Genomic DNA, 16492 nt, shown 5'->3' on the forward strand with positions numbered 1-16492 from the left:
TAACCAAATATTGAAAGGTTTCTTCTTTTCTCATGTTCAATATCTTTTATTCCTTTTGTTGTTTTAATCCGATCTGCATGACCATTGAAGATGTAGTCATGGTGAGATACAAATCCAAGAATTCAAATTTTGATCATCGAGTCAATGAAAGAGTTAGGATCTTATCAATTGTGGGCAAAGTAGTTTCTGATCATGAAGTCCGAATTGGTCCCATGGTGCTCATATTAATAAAAACGTAGTCCACTGAAGGAATATTTGAAGTTCATGAACTCGAGAGAGAAGGAATATTTGAAGTTCATGAACTCGAGAGAGAAATGTTACTCATCATATTCAAATGTGAAAAATACAAGAGGAAATTGGGATGAGTACCATAGTCAGATATCAACTATCGTCTCATTAAGGTGTTGATATTTGCATCTAACATTTAAATACATTTAGCTCCTTTCAAAAAAAAAAAATACCTTACTAAATGTTTAATAAACAATATTATTTATAATTATTATATAATAAAATACTAAATATTTATTTAGCGGAGTCGAACTATGCACAACTTAAAATTTTTTATCCAATGCCTCACTTTTTAAGTGAATTTATTTATTTTTTTATCTAAATTCATCTTTCGAGCTTTATATATATATATACTTTTTTATCTAAATTTAAATAAAATTTCAAGTTTAATCGAGTAATGAGTAAATTATCCCACCTTAAATTTGTAATGAAAATAAATAAATAAATCAACCAACTCAACCGGAGTTTATAAAGGGCTGGGCCCAAACAGAGCAAACTCTACCGGAAGGCATGCCCAATGATCAAATTAACGACGTGAATACCGTTCATGCTGTGCTGTCCGCATTTCGAAGTTTTCAGATTCTTGCCGTTTTCCCTCTTTCCCTGCTTTGCTGGTTCTCAAGAGAAAAAGGAATCAAATAGCAAAATTGAAGAAAAAGTTCTAATTGAATTTGAATCCTGTTAAATTTCCTATTAGCCTCGATCAATAGAAATTAAAAAATTTCCCTCAAAATTTTTTTTGATGGTCCTGCTTCAACCATCCAACCAAGCAAATAGATCGATCTTAAATTTTCTGTCTTTTTAATTATTATCGATTTATTATTATTATTTTCTAAATGGATTCTAGCAGGCGAGCGGTGGAATCGTACTGGAGATCGCGGATGATCGATGGGGCAACCTCGGATGAAGATAAAGTAACGCCCGTTTATAAGTTAGAAGAGATCTGCGAGCTCTTGAGATCGTCGCATGTTAGTATTGTCAAAGAAGTTTCTGAGTTTATCTTGAAACGACTCGATCACAAAAGCCCAATCGTCAAGCAGAAGGTAATTTCATTCAATTCGCTTTGAATTTCTTGTTTTCAGTTTGGTTTTGGTTGGATGATGGAATTTATAGACAGCTCTAAATCATATTTGTTGTTTTAGATGGGAAATTTTTTTCCGGGGAAGTCTTTTTTGAGAACTTTAACTCAATTTTAGTCAAATGGTTAAAGTAAGGATCATCAAATTTACCCAAGTTTTTAACTTTTAAGTCGTCAAATATCAATATTAAAGTATCACTTTGTTTTTGTTCATAAACGCAATAGGCTATTAACAAAAATTAACAACTAGAGGAGCCTTATATCCTTCTAGGCGAATAAGTCTTGTCATGTAAATGCTGCGTGTTTAACGTGTGGGCAAGTTTTTTCCCGTAAGTGAATTATTAGAGCATGATATGATGATACTCAGTGGGTAGTGGGATCTTGCAGGCTTTGAGGCTGATAAAGTATGCAGTTGGAAAGTCTGGTTTGGAGTTTAGGAGAGAGATGCAGAGGAACTCAGTGGCTGTTCGTCAGTTAATTCATTACAAGGGACAGCTGGATCCCTTGAAAGGGGATGCACTTAATAAGGCCGTGCGGGAAACAGCTCGTGAGGCTATTTCTGCAATATTTGCAGAGGACAATAATACCAGTAAGCCTTCTCCAGCAGACGACTTTAACAAAAGAATAGAAGGATTTGGCAACACAAACTTCGAAATGCCATCAAATGAGAAGAAATCATTTCTAAGTGAAGTAGTTGGTATTGGAAGTGCTTCTATCAAGCAGGGAATTAGTAGTTTCACTCAGGGTCCTTCGCTTAGAAAGAATGATAATGGAAGCTACAAAGGTCCTACTCTTCAGAGGTCCTTGACTACAGAAATTGACCATTCTGATAAGTACAATCCAGCTGAATTGCGCAATGACTCTCAAGGGTTTTCCAATAATACTTCTAGTGGAACTTGGGGCCTGGATTCGAGAGTATTAAAGACAGAAACAACAAATGGGGAATCTAGCTCAAATTATTCAGCGACTAAAACTCGTGAAGAGAGATTATTGGAAACTATAGTTACATCTGGTGGTGTACGTCTTCAACCTACTCGAGATGCTATTCAGGCTTTCCTTGTGGAGGCTGCAAAGCTTGATGCATTGGCTTTAAGTCACGCTCTTGAATCTAAGCTTCTATCTCCATTGTGGCAGGTAACTTGCTATTCCTTTGTATCGAATCATTTAACGACAAGATCACGTACTTAGCTCTATCCCAGGTTATATCACTTCAACCACTGGTCAATCATGCAGTCCTACTGTACTATGTGATCATGTTTCATATTGGTGATAATTTTGTATTGATATCTTTTACAAACCAATGAATGGCGTATTTGAGTTTTTTATCTCTTAACCTTAACAAGAATTGTTGATGGTCAGATTCGCATGAAAGCTGTGTGTGTGCTTGAGTCAATTTTGAGGAGAAAGGAAGATGAGCATTTTGTGATTGTGGCTTCATATTTTACTGAGAACAAAGATGTTGTTTTGAGATGTTCCGAGTCTCCACAAGCTTCTCTAAGAGAAAAGGCCAACAAGGTAATTATCTTAGTCAACCTTATGTTCTATTTTTAATCTGAAATAACATCATTTTTGGTAAGTTTAATGTCCAGCCTAGTGTCACGGGGCTAGACCTTTCGTCTCGCAATCCATGCGGCCTTAGGCGATTTGCTCGCCCAAACTCGCCCAAGTCAGCCTTTACTCGAATGAGGGTTCCTTAAGAACTCCTCCAAGGCACCAACTCGTACAGCGGAAGACTTCTTATGTCAAAAAAAGCTTACAAAGAACCATTCCAACTCGTACAGCGGAAGACTTCTTATGTCAAAAAAAGCTTACAAAGAACCATAGAAAGGGATGCTCGCAAAGTGTTTGAGTAAATGCTCTCTATTCTCTTATTCACAAAGAATAATGAAACAATGAATGGAGTCCCCTACAAATGAGGGGAGAGGCATCTATTTATAGTTGAGCCTCTCCAAATCCAACGGTACAAATCAAGTACATCAACGGCTATGATTAAAGGGTATCTACAAATCAAATCTCTAAGAATATAAAATCATATCTTTTAAGATCATGTTTCCATATTTGTAGATAGACCTTCAATCTCTTCAAGCAACGGGCCAGTTCGATTGGGCCAACCAGACGTTAATCTGACAGGCTTTTTCAACAGTTCCTTGAATCGGGCCAGCTCACGTGGGCCAAATGATCCCCATCTGAGTAATAGACCTCCATCGGATGCATTTGGCTCGATGGTCACGGGCTTTGAACTCTGGCCCGTGACATTCTCCCCCACCCATTCTCGCAACGTCCTCGTTGCGACTCCTGAATGGCATTGACTTGATTCGCCTTGGATCCCACTCGTTGCCTTAGCTCTTCCCTTCCTTCGGGACTTTTGCCTCGGCTTCCGTCGCTTCTTAACTCGAGCCGTCCTACTCGTTTGTACATCTCGACGACAAGGAGTTATGTCACTCCCTTGCCCACATTCTAACTTCCCTCGAACATAATCCTCATGATTCACAACACTTGGCTTTGCTTTACCCACAGTCTCTCGGCCTCCTTGCTCAAGGACTTCGAAAGGGCCCCTACGTTCTCGCCAAGTACACAAGTTAGAATGCAAAACACTATTAGAGTGTTTCGAATGTACCTTTGCATTTACTCGGGTCAACTGTCTCACATGCATCACTTTTTTTTCCTTGAAGTCCGGTGCACCACCCACATCTCCCATAGGTGGAAGCCTTGTCGATGACTCGGCCAACTCCGACGCTTCACTCGATTCGAGCCTCATTGGTCCCAGCTTCACTGTTTTCATCGCAACTTCTTCCCCTAAGTTCGATGACAAACTCACCTCTCCCTTGGGTGGAAGCCCCTCCGACGACTCCCTATGCTCGGACGTTGCCTTTCCTTTGACTACGGCTTGCTTTGGACAGTTCCGCAACTCATGCGGACCACGGCACAAGAAGCACTTTACTCGCATCTTTTTGCTCCTTTTAGCCCTCTTGGCTTCGGCTTTACCCTTGCTCGAACCAAGCTTCTTGGGCTCCTTGTCTGCTCCATCGTTCCCTTCGATGACAGACTTGCTCCTCTTTGCCCTCTTGGCTTCGGGTTTTCTCTTGCTCGAACCAAGCTTCCTGGGCTCCGTATTTGCTCGATCATTCCCATCGATAACAGACTTCCTCGGACACTTCCGCAACCTATGCGGACCATGACATAAGAAGCACTCCACTGGCTTATTCTCGCTTTCGGCCTCCTTGGCTTCGACACCCCTTGCGCTCGAACCAAGTCCCAAGGCCTTACTCACCGGCTTCTTCCTAAGCGCGGATTTCATCGGACACTTCTTTAACATGTGTGGACCGTCGCAGAGAAAGCATTTCAGCTTGTCCCTTTTCCTCTTGGGTTTCTTCTTCCCAACTCGTGGTTTCCCATTACCACCATTGTTGCCGTTGCCATTGCCATACTAATCCGTATCTTCCTTGTGATTCCCTTCACATACGCCCCTTCCCTCGGGCTTGGAAGATCCAAGCTTATCTTTCCCTAGACCAAGCTTAACCACGGATATCGCTACCTTCATGGCTTCCGACAGCTTTTGGACACCTCTTTGTTCCACCTCCTGTCTGACCCACGGCTTCAATCCCTCTTGAAAAGCAAGCATTGCTTCTTTCTCGGTCACATCCGAAACTTGGAGCATGAGTTCCTTGAACTCACGAACATACTCCCCCACTGTGCTCCGTTGTGTTATCCCTTGCAATTTTGCCCGAGCTTCTTCCTCGGCAAACTCTGGGTAAAACTGTCCCTTCAACTTGCATTGGAACTTCTCCCATGTTCCAATCTCACCTTGCCTTTTATCTGTGGTCCTACCTCGCCACCATAAAAGCGCAATATCAGTAAGAAATAATGAAGCAGTTTGTACCTTACCCGCATCATCCACGATACCTTTGGCACGGAAGTAGTTTTCCATCCTCCACAAGAAATTGTCCACATCACATGCAGACCTTGTCCCCACAAACTCTTTCAGCTTCGGGACATACTCGTTACTGAGTGCTGCACTTGACACTCCTTCCTCCACTGCTGCTCGACACAAGGCCAGCTCTCCCTCGAGCTCCTCTATTCTTGTGTTTAAAGCCAGCGTCGTGGCCATTGTTTCCTCCTTCAAAGCCTTCACCTTGGCTTCGAGAGCATTGTTCCTCTCTGTCAGCTTCTTCCTTTGGGAATCTAGCAACTTTTGCATGTTATCCCTTTGGGAAGTTAGACACGTGGTCACAAAGTCCCTAAACTGTTCCTTCATGTCTTCAATGCTTTCCCCACGAGCATTGTCAGACTCTTTAACGTCCTCCGTAGACTCCTCAAGTTTACCCACACATACCTCTACGGCCGACAGCATCTCCCTCAAAGACTTTCTCGCCCATCTTTGTTCGAACTCTTCTTTCGACATCCCAATAGTGCCTTCGAACCAACAGCTCGGATACCACTTGTCACGGGGCTAGACCTTTTGTCTCGCAATCCGTGCGGCCTTAGGCGATTTGTTCGTCCAAACTCGCCCAAGTCAGCCTTTATTCGAATGAGGGTTCCTTAAGAACTCCTCCAAGGCACCAACTCGTACAGCGGAAGACTTCTTATGCCAAAAGAAGCTTACAAAGAACCATAGAAAGGGACGTTCGCAAAGTGTTTGAGTAAATGTTCTCTATTCTCTTATTCACAAAGAATAATGAAACAATGAGTAGAGTCCCCTACAAATGAGGGGAGAGGCATCTATTTATAGTTGAGCCTCTCCAAATCCAACGGTACAAATCGAGTACATCAACGGCTATGATTAAAGGGTATCTACAAATCAAATCTCTAAGAATATAAAATCATATCTTTTAAGATCATGTTTCCATATTTGTAGATGGACCTTCAATCTCTTCAAGCAACGGGCCAGTCCGATTGGGCCAACCAGACATTACTCTGACAGGCTTCTCCAACAGTTCCTTGAATCGGGCCAGCTCACGTGGGCCAAATGATCCCCATCTGAGTAATAGACCTCCATCGGATGCATTTGGCTCGATGGTCACGGGCTTTGAACTCTGGCCCGTGACACTAGAGCACTGTTTTTCGTGCCATGCTTGTATGGTTTTCTCTCCCCCCCCCCCCTCTCCTTTTGCTAAGCAACTAAAACCTCTGATTAAATAAACTGAAATCATGGAGGATAAAGAAATTCACCTAACTTATGCTTGAGAACTTGCTTTAGGCATATGGAAAATTTCATTTGAAGTTCTTTTTAAATGTTGGTTGTATTTTGGTTTCATGATAACTGTTGGTAGAACGATTGACTTTCCTTCCTGTTTGGGTTCATTATGGCCATGGATTAATTAATGGCATGTTTATGCAATATAAGTTGATGTACTTTATTAGTTTCTTCGTTCAATATTCACATTCTATTATGTTAGGATTGGCTCTTGCAATTTTCACATTCTATTTCAGTTCCTTTTTTATCACCCTTCAGCATAAATCACAATATTCATGTTATTTGTATGGTTATTGTGCTTAATCTCTACTTCTTTAGATATTATGATTCTGAATGTTATATGAGCTTTACTAGTTATTATGTATTCTGATGCTGATTTATACTGGTAGATACTATTTTCTGTGTAAATGAAATTGAAGCCACAGTTGACATATATATGTGATCTTGGTAAACAGGTGTTGATCCTTTTGAATGGAGAACAGGCAGGTGATTTGGCTAGTAATTCAGAGAAGTCTTCAAAGCCCATGACAACTTCTGTTCAAATGCCTGACCTGATAGACACCGGTGATCCTGATGATTATGATGGACAAAATACATCTATAAAAGATTCGCATAATCAAAATACTTCAAACCTGACGGGAACCCCACATATTGATGACTTACTTGGAGATGGTATAGATGCTGGTCTGAGTCCCAGCAAACAGAAATATGATGATGATCCCTTTGCAGGTGTCTCATTTCACTCTGGCGAGGGTAGAGAAAATGTGGACGATCTTTTCTCTGGGATGACTATAGATGACAAGTCAGTTGGCAATGGTAATCATGTGGCTGCTAATAAAAAATCTGAACTAATTGATATCTTTGGGACCAATTCTGAAGCTCCATTCGAGCCTGAGAATAAAACAAATTCTGTTAATGAGTTAATGGCTGGCTTGTCGATGAATGAGAATCCACCTAATTTGAAGCAGAAAGGAATGACTTCTGAGGCCCCTGAAAATATATTTGCCAATATTAACACTCATTCTAGCCAACAAGCTTCTAATGATGCTTTGAGTGGCATCTTTGGTTCTCAAGCCACGGGGATGAATGCAACTCCGATGTTTCCTTTAGGGACGATGCCATATGGTGTTCCTCCCGGAATAACGTTGAACCCAGCCTTTTCCTCTCAGCCTATGAATTATGGTGCCATGGGGAGTTTCTTTGCACAGCAGCAATTGCTTGCTACAATGTCTAACTTACAACACTTTGGTAATCTTAATGCACCAAATGCTGGGATTAATCATGTTTCCAGTGGATCAAATGGAGGATCACCTCTGCCTGATATTTTCCAGTCAAATTTCCCAACTCAAACAGCTAGTTCTATGATGAACAATTCTAAGAAAGAGGACACCAGAGCGTTTGATTTTATTTTGGTAAGTTTAAGTTCTAGCATTTTCCGTTTAAGGTGGTCTTATACCAATTTCCTCGAGACATTATAAGTTACCTTTGCATTCTTGAATTAATTGTTCCATTACTTGTCAAACCTGAGGTCCTGGAATGTCTTCTATTAGACATGCTTGTGACTCATCATACATGTTATTTTATGTTTGATGACAAGCTTTACCCTCCCTGCCAGTGGTCAAAAATTATCTTGGGGCCTGTCTCTGTTTAAAATTACTTTTGCTATTTGTCTTGTGACTCGTCATACATGTTATTTTTTGTTTGATGACAAGCTTTACCCACCTTGCTAGTGTTCAAAAATTGTCTCAGCTAGTTTATTAGGTGTTTAAAACTCTTCATGCTTTCTATCAACTACTTAGGCAGATAAAGCAGCATTTTGAAGGTGGAAAATGAGAAATTAGTTAAAAATTGCTGCTTATACTGGCATCTAGATGCAGAGATAACTAATAACTTTCTGTTGGACTTGTGAAATCTCACTTGGAAAAATATATCATCCGGTTGTCTACTTTCATGGACCAAAGCATTTTGAGTCTGTGAATGCCTTTTACTTGTATTATGCCCAATCATGCCATATTTTCCCTGCGTGACTCTTTAAGCTACCTTGTGCAAATAGCAACACCCTCCTTAACAAGGGCTATACATGTGTTATATAATTTGGGCCTCTTCCCATTCTCAAAATTTTTTATTTTCTTGGACTACCTGTGCTAGTATTCTTTATTTTCTTTCTTTTTTCATTTTCTATGTAGCATGAGATTTAAATCAGATTAAATATGATTCAGTTCTGGAGTGAGCCATTTGTGGATTACACCTGATAATCTTGTATCCGGCTTTTGTTTTGTAGGACCATCTTGCAGCCGCTCGTGATCCAAAGAGGACTGTGTAAGGTATTGTCTTGAATGATGGTGATTTTCTTTCGAAATAATGAAGCCGTGATATTACATGCATCTTTGACCATTGCATTGTATTTAACGTAAATAGGTGGGAAACATCCAAGTCAAAAAGTATAAGCCACAATTTTGTCGGGAAAATGTTGTGCAGTTAGCTATTATAGCTTTCTAAGTACTTTGTTTTTTTCTATGGTATTTTTCAGGTACTTTATTGTTGGAATGGATTTGTAGAGTTTCTGTACCGCCTGTTTTTCCCTCCGCCACCACGAGAAAAGTGTGTTTCCACGGGTAAGGCATTTCGACTGAGGCAATGTACATCAACAGCAACTCTTGACTCTTAAAACTCTCTGGAGCAGTGAAGTTGAATTGCCGTTTTTCAAACTTACATGTTTTGATCTGTTAAAATGCCTGCAAATATTATGTATTTATGTCTTAAATTTATAGAAAATGGCTCTTTTTTTTTTTGGCCCCTAGCCTTTATAAATGTATGCCCCACGTGCAATTAATTTTGGGTTTTACGTTACTAGCCTTTTGAATTTCCAAAATAAATTATTAAAATTTACGACATTAATTTTATTACATAAGTATAAACAAATAGGCATTTTGTTGTCGATGAAATTTGAAAGCTATTAATTGGTTCGAGAAATCTTGTTGGCTTTTTTGATATTCAAATGTCGATTTTATCATTAGTTTATTCTCAAATCATTTTAAAAACCATAATGGGTAAATAAAAAAGAAAAGAAATAAGTGCTTTATTTTCAATAAATCACGATCATTGAATTTCCTAAATTAAATGCTCTCAGCTATTGCGAATATTCTCCAAGTAGGTTCTTACATTTTTCCAAAAAAAAAAAGGAACTGGAAATGAGTACATTATGTACGCCGGGATAAATCTTGTATAGGATATTAGTAAATATTTGAAAGTTATATCTTTATTATGTATGCTTGGATAAGTCATCCAATATGAGTATATATTTGATGAAGATATATTGAATTAAAAGTTATATATTTAAAGAAATACATTGTATAATAATCATGTTTGAGTACGAGTAAAACAAATATTTAATGAGTAAAATAATGACAAATATGAATTGCACATAGATTCAAAACATCGAATAATTGTGTAAAAGAAAATTGAAAAATCGGGATAACTATTTCATCCGAAGTAATATTCGCTTCTTAGCATATCTACACATCAATGTGTATGTACAAGTACAAATTGTGATCTCAATGTCATGTCAGTATAATCAAATGTCCAAAGGGGATTTAGTGGCGGAGCCCGAGAAGAAAAGATTTCAATTAAGGTGTTTTAGAGTTAGGGTCTTGGAGGTTGCTCCACGATGTAACATCCATCTTCTTGGTTCTTTTGAGTTGCTTCGCAGTGTCCAAACGCTCAGACGAATATGGTGATGGAATCTTGTTAAGCAGTAAATGAAAAAATGATTTAGCACAACTGTTGTTAGCAAAAGAGAAGGGGGGACAACAATGAAGTCCTTACCAAAGATGGTATGTACTTGTTGATCGCTGCTAACATTGCTGCATGGCCTACAGCTGATACCTGGTAATAAGATTAGGGAAAAAGAAAGAATATATAAGCTAACTTGAATTGAAGCAGGGTAACACTACCGAGTTATGTTATTCAGCTTCAAGGGTGAATGTCGGGATACGGGCATGGATTAGACACAGGTATATGTGTTTGCAATGTGGGTAGTATGCATGCGTAAGAGTGCTCATGCAAAACAAGTAGGGATCACAGGATACACCAACAAGCATGCTGCCTAATCTCCAAGTAGCCACGGGCAGGCCTTTAGATATATTGCATATAATGGTTCACTTATGGGGGTTGCTTCCTAGATGGACTGCATTCTAGGAACCAAAACATGGCTGCCAACTAAACTAAGCATAATGAAATGAAGTTAATGAGACATTTCAGAAAGGATAGTAACGGATGAATGCTCATCCGAAAAAGCATTATGATGACGTATTTCATTTGGTTCTCCTCTTTCACCATCAAGGGAAACTAATAGACCTAATCAATGAATTTAATGATGGGGTTTTATCATAGCAAGTCAACCTCTGATGATGAAAGTGTTGGTTATAGAGAGGGGTTAAACTGCTTACAGGAAGAAGCATTAGAATTGTAACAGGGATAAGTGTAGCAATGTCATTCAGTGTTCTTTTTAACTTCCTTCTTTCTCTGGCTGTGACCTTCTGTCCACGCAATTGCTTTGCGAGTAGCTCAAGGGAAACTGTGATGTCGACAAATAGCAATTGAGTTCCCAAACATACATCCTGCAAAATTTTCGTTGTTTTATCATCAGTGCTCAAAGTATAAGACCTAGTATGAATCTGATCAGCGACAAGATGCGGGGTTATTGGCCCTACCCTACTTGAAGCAATCAATTTGATGCAGTATTTTCTAATTAAACTTTCATTCAGGGAGCTTGACTTGGAGATGCTAGTTCCCTCCTCAAAGGATACCATATCTTTCCCGGCTGAACCGAAGAGCTGCAGCTGTCAATAGTAAAAAGAAAACTGTAAAGCAGTGGTAACAGTTGTCCACATGTCTGAGTGTATGATTAAGCTGTTAAGATTTTGCATTTGATTTTCACAATCTCAGAAAGTTACCTGCCAAAACAGTGACTAAATAATGTTAATTTGTTCAGTGTTATTGTTGGCTTCAGGACTGCATATCAGTTTTGCATCAGTAAATGAAGTTTCCTGGTGGGTGTTAATATTCTTTTTTGTTAGAGAAGGTTGTATAATAGAAGGCATATCAGGCTTGCAGATGGGAAAACTGTAAGAGACCTTGACAGTTGAGACTAGGCATCACCACATTGCTCATCTGAATCACTTTTATACCCCTACCCTTACACTAAATTCGATGACATACACATTCTTTAGTACCTTTATCATCATCAACAAGACAACCCTGGTCCTACCGGCGGTCTACTTATACTTCCACCTTTGAACTCAACTTCGTTGGTTAGCTGGTACTGTCATCATCATTGTTTATATGATCATGTCTGGTTTTTCCCAATATCATTGCAGCAAATGGTTTCTAGAAAAGGACCTCTCTTTTGATGCTTTCTAGGGTAATGCCCTTTCATAAATTGTGGTTTCGGCCAATCATTATGTTTCACATGCAAAATACAAAGGCCTTGCAACTTTTGAAGACTTTTTCCCTGACTGGTATTTGATCAAAGTACAAACTTGAAGCACTTTAGTAGTCACTCCATCTATCACAGTTTCCTCTCTTAATTATTTCCAGTACGAGGAAGGTGTATCCTCATGAGATTGTTAAATTCCTAGTCAAATAACATTGCTTGAACTGTATTCATCCTACTTACAGTCATACAGGATTTCACCATTATTATTGTTTTTTCCTTCAAATCTACAGCAAGTTTGCCAATGGAATTTATAGTGAGAGGAAATGACATAACATTGCATATCTGAATTTAGAATCCATACCCTTTTTATCAGACACAAATGTCTAAATTCATCAATTTGAGGTTCTTCTGTTGTCAGTGCTTCCAAGACCTCTGAAAATCGGGTTGTGCCACAGCCAATAGCTCCTGTAGATGATCCGTCCTTAGAGTCACTCGAGTTTGTAATCTTTAATGGTTCCCTGCTAGAGAATTCAATATTAGCTCAATAATGTGTTCTTTTAGTACAAAGTTCATTCAACTGTGGAGAACACCATGGGAATGCCATATGAAACAACCAACATACCCTGATCTATCGTAAGCAGCCCAGTAATCTTCCAGACATATACATAACAGCTTTTGGCTGAAAATTTCAGATAACCATATCTTTAAATTCCAATTTACTAAAAAAAAGGATGAGTTAAAATATTACGGGAGAAATATTATTGACTACCTCTGGAGCAAGAATGCTAACAACTGAGAATCTAAGGGCTGCTGAGCTGAGCGGCTGAAGTGAGCAAACCCAGAAAACACATCATAGCAAACAGTAAAAACTTTTGATAATATGATTTCTTTCTCTGCTTGTATTGTGTGCTGCTTGGACCTTCCTTTTTCAGAATACCTTGTGCAAGAAATTGTATCATAAAAATCAAGCCATCCAATTTCATCAGTTACTACCTGTACGTATAATGTTAGCCTTCGGGTTAGTTCTGGATTCAAGGGTTGGAAAAATGTCAGATTGAGATTGACTCTACAGTTCGATGTGATGTCCTAATCCAGGAATAGAGGGGTAAGAATAAAATGCAAGAATTCTTGCCAAGCTCAATGGGTAATCAAATGGCTTGTTTTAGGCATTTTCAACATAAAGGCATAATAAACTAACCTCCATGAAGAATTGGTAAACTGATATGGAAGAGAATTCTGGGTAAATGAAAAGGATGCCACACTCCAAGTAGCTGCACCCAAAGCACTAACTCTTATGGCATATTTCAATGGTCAGTTGCATTTATCTGGAGTCAATGAAATCAAACACATTTTACCTCAGGAAGTCCTTCACCAGCTCATCAAGATCGTTTATGCGCAGTTGCGACAAAAACAATCTAGTCTGCCTTCCTAGATATGCAAAAAGTCCTAACGTAGCCAAGCTATCTGCTTGAACCTGACAAAATTTTAAATCCAAATATTTATGTAACTGCTTAACAACGTAAACCATGAAGCCAGGGAAATATTCATACATGACATGGAAATCATGAGACAAACCTTGCTATTAAATGCCAGTTTGCCAGGAATTGTGGTTTCTTTGGTGAAAGCTACTGAGAGTTTTCTCTGAGCCAACCCTATCCAAAATTCTAGATCATCACTCTTCTTGCCAGACAGAACCTTTGCTCCAAAATGTGACAGGAAATGAGTTTCAAATCCTGCCTCAGTAGCTAACTTATGTAATTTGTCGACCGAAACAATACCATGTGAAAGATCCATAAGCTCTGCTATAGCATCGCCTACTAATATTTTAGACAAGGGACAAGAGATATGTTCAGAGCACAATTTCTCTACAGCAGCACAGCAGCTTATAGCCACAATAATTCCTGCAACGCCACTGAATATTCTTGTGTTTAGCTAGGTTAAACCATAAGTTACAGAATAATCGGTGAATTTCTCCAAAGGTGAAATTCCTAGCATGTTTGCAGAAATAAACATACGAATCTCATTCACAGTTACCATAGGGACAGAGTTGTTAACTAGGGAGGGTGTCAATAATCCTAGAGTGAAATAAAAACTTTTAGTTGAAAGCAAAGGAGTTTTTTGAGCAAACCTTCCTGCATACTCCGTAGACCATTTCTTTAACAATGGATTGAAAAATTCTGCCATCCGTGGAAGTTCCACCACTCTGAACCATTCTACCAATTCTGGATGTCTCAGTTTCAACTGACTTTCAATGAATTCCTCTAATGAATCTGTCTCTGTCGTCAAACTGAAGCAAATGGCAAAACAAAATGTTAGAGCTGCTAAGCACCAATAATCACCAAGCATTCTTGAGAAGGAGACAAGAGAGTAGACTTGACCAGAGTCAGAGAATTCTTGGGGAGTTTTCTGCAGGTATTAGCACAAAAACCGAGTGTAATCTAACAGCATGAAATCTTTGAAAACAAAAGGAGTTGGTTTTTGGAGTTTTAGATCTTTTGTATCATCATAAATGACACCGATAATAGAAATTAAAAGAGCTGCCGCAAAAACTTACATCTTTCTAACTGGGGATGGATTGTTATGACGTTCTTGAGAGAGCAAAATCTCCACTTCGATTATGGTTTTCAACATAGCATAAACAGCTACCTGAAGAATCATATTAGTCAATGATTCTTCTCCAATATCTCATTTCCTTTAGTAATTCAAAAAAGAATGTCCTATCTCAATTCAACAAAAGTATCTATGGACCATGTGATAGTTCAAGGAACTAACAACAAACAAAATACTATGAGCTTGCACCATATGTTTAACCTGTCTATATAAGTAGTTCCCAACAACATGAATCCCAATACCTTAAATGTACTATTAGTAGAATATTTTCTAAAAATGCACAAGCTCCTAATTTGCTTTAATTTATTTGGGGCTTTTAAGCATATACCTGATGAGCGATACGTTTATGCCATCGATGCACGTCCTTTCCATTCCAAGCCATTGCAAGCTCAGCACTGGTTCCATCCAATTCAAGTGACTCAACTGAAAGGGAAAAGCTTCTGGCAGATTCATGTAATACCCAAAGAAGACAATTCACCCTATTGAATTCGGTTGCAGGAGAATCAGCCTCAAGTAAAAGAGCCTCATTGCCAGTATCAGAGGGATCACAAGGGGGCGAAGAAGACACAGATGATAATGCACCTAGAAGTATAGCCTTTGAAGAAGTATAACCAGCAAACCATAATCCAAGTAAGTTGCTCTTCTTTGCAGTGAAATGACTCCCCCGCAGCCTTGGGTGGAGGTTTGAGCAGTGGAATGTACTTGAACTAGGCTTCCAATCCCATCCATAAGAGGATCGAAAAGTTTGTCTGTGACAGATAAAATATGTTCAACTCCTCAAACCAACAAATCCATTAAATACTAAATTGCTTCCCCCAGCTTCCATTTTGATTCATTTAGCCTTTTCGGTTTTCAAAGAGTACTAATGAACTGATCCAAAATGAATATTACATGAATCAGATGAGCAATTTACAGTACATTACTGGGTTCTAAGTCCCAAACAAAGTCAACACAACTTCATATAACCAAAAAAAATCAAATAAAAATGAGTGCCTTTGAATCAGATGAAAAGAAAATAGCAAATGCAACCAATTAAAGATTACTATGAATTTGATACAGCCAAAGGCAACAAACAAAAAAACCAAGATTTTTTTTTTTTTTTGGGTATTCTTGAACCCGTTTGCAGGAGTAAAACATTGAAGACGTGGATAAGGGAGAAGAAAAAAAATAGAAACTTACGTGTAATAGGAGAAATGGGGCAGTTGAAGAAACAAATGGGAAGCCATGGAATGGAAGCAACAAAGAAGAAAAAGGCAAAAGGGGTGTTAGTCATTTAAAATGATAAGAAATAGAACTTTGGGCAGCGAAAGCATCGAGGTAAGTAGGTAAGTACACGGTTTATAATATTAGTTTGTTGTTTTTTTAATTACAGGTAGATGTTCTTGTTGCCTGTCCTTGGTTTTGTCTCTCGCCAGCCTTTTCTTTTTCTTTTTTTTTAATGACAGATAATTTTGTGTTAGAAAAAGATAACATGAATTTAAATTTGATTTAACCCGGAAATTTAGAAATCATTTCAACTTGAAACAGTCCGCTCAGTCAACTTACTACTTTAATATCATTCTCCATTATTTAGAAAAGAAATCCTAATTGATCTCTTTAACCCAGGATTTGTTGGTTATTGCATGCATCGTATTAAACAATTTCTCTCTGGATATTCATCTTCGATCAGATTAATTGAATCCAGAAGCTCAATGAAAATAATAAATTTATATGAAAAAAGGGATTGTAATTCATTCCTTTTGGTTTATTTCAGTCGGTTATCTCCATTGATTTTTTAGTATCTAAAATTAATAACTAAGTTGGTTGAATGAACCGATATTAAATTTTGTATATTTAAAAATATTATAATATATATTTTAATTTATAATTTTTGTCAATTTGTAAA

At 38.4% G+C, this 16492-nt stretch overlaps 2 protein-coding genes across 3 annotated transcripts; one reads left to right on the forward strand and one right to left on the reverse strand.

Moving 5' to 3' along the window:
- Positions 1-705: 705 nt before the first annotated feature.
- Positions 706-9371, forward strand: LOC108453560 (protein MODIFIED TRANSPORT TO THE VACUOLE 1-like). The gene is made up of 6 exons (XM_017751727.2): positions 706-1331; positions 1754-2500; positions 2726-2881; positions 7016-7972; positions 8842-8884; positions 9091-9371. The coding sequence occupies exons 1-5, from the start codon at positions 1125-1127 to the stop codon at positions 8881-8883; spliced, it is 2109 nt and encodes a 702-aa protein (XP_017607216.1). The 5' UTR covers positions 706-1124; the 3' UTR covers position 8884; positions 9091-9371.
- A 635-nt stretch (positions 9372-10006) lies between these two features.
- Positions 10007-16301, reverse strand: LOC108449975 (uncharacterized). Of its 2 annotated transcripts, none has more exons than XM_017747379.2 (14): positions 15787-16301; positions 14936-15356; positions 14552-14643; positions 14126-14284; positions 13573-13909; positions 13353-13471; positions 13196-13268; positions 12767-12990; positions 12620-12676; positions 12359-12515; positions 11273-11395; positions 11009-11179; positions 10386-10445; positions 10007-10303 (listed from the first exon to the last, which is right to left on the reverse strand). In XM_017747379.2, the coding sequence occupies exons 1-14, from the start codon at positions 15831-15833 to the stop codon at positions 10187-10189; spliced, it is 2157 nt and encodes a 718-aa protein (XP_017602868.1). In that variant the 5' UTR covers positions 15834-16301; the 3' UTR covers positions 10007-10186. The 2 variants fall into 2 exon arrangements, with proteins under 2 accessions (XP_017602868.1, XP_017602867.1); XM_017747378.2 differs by having other exon boundaries at positions 11273-11401; positions 15787-16298.
- Positions 16302-16492: the final 191 nt, after the last annotated feature.

The sequence above is a fragment of the Gossypium arboreum genome, chromosome 5 (assembly GCF_025698485.1).
Source record: "Gossypium arboreum isolate Shixiya-1 chromosome 5, ASM2569848v2, whole genome shotgun sequence".
Lineage (NCBI taxonomy): Eukaryota > Viridiplantae > Streptophyta > Magnoliopsida > Malvales > Malvaceae > Gossypium > Gossypium arboreum.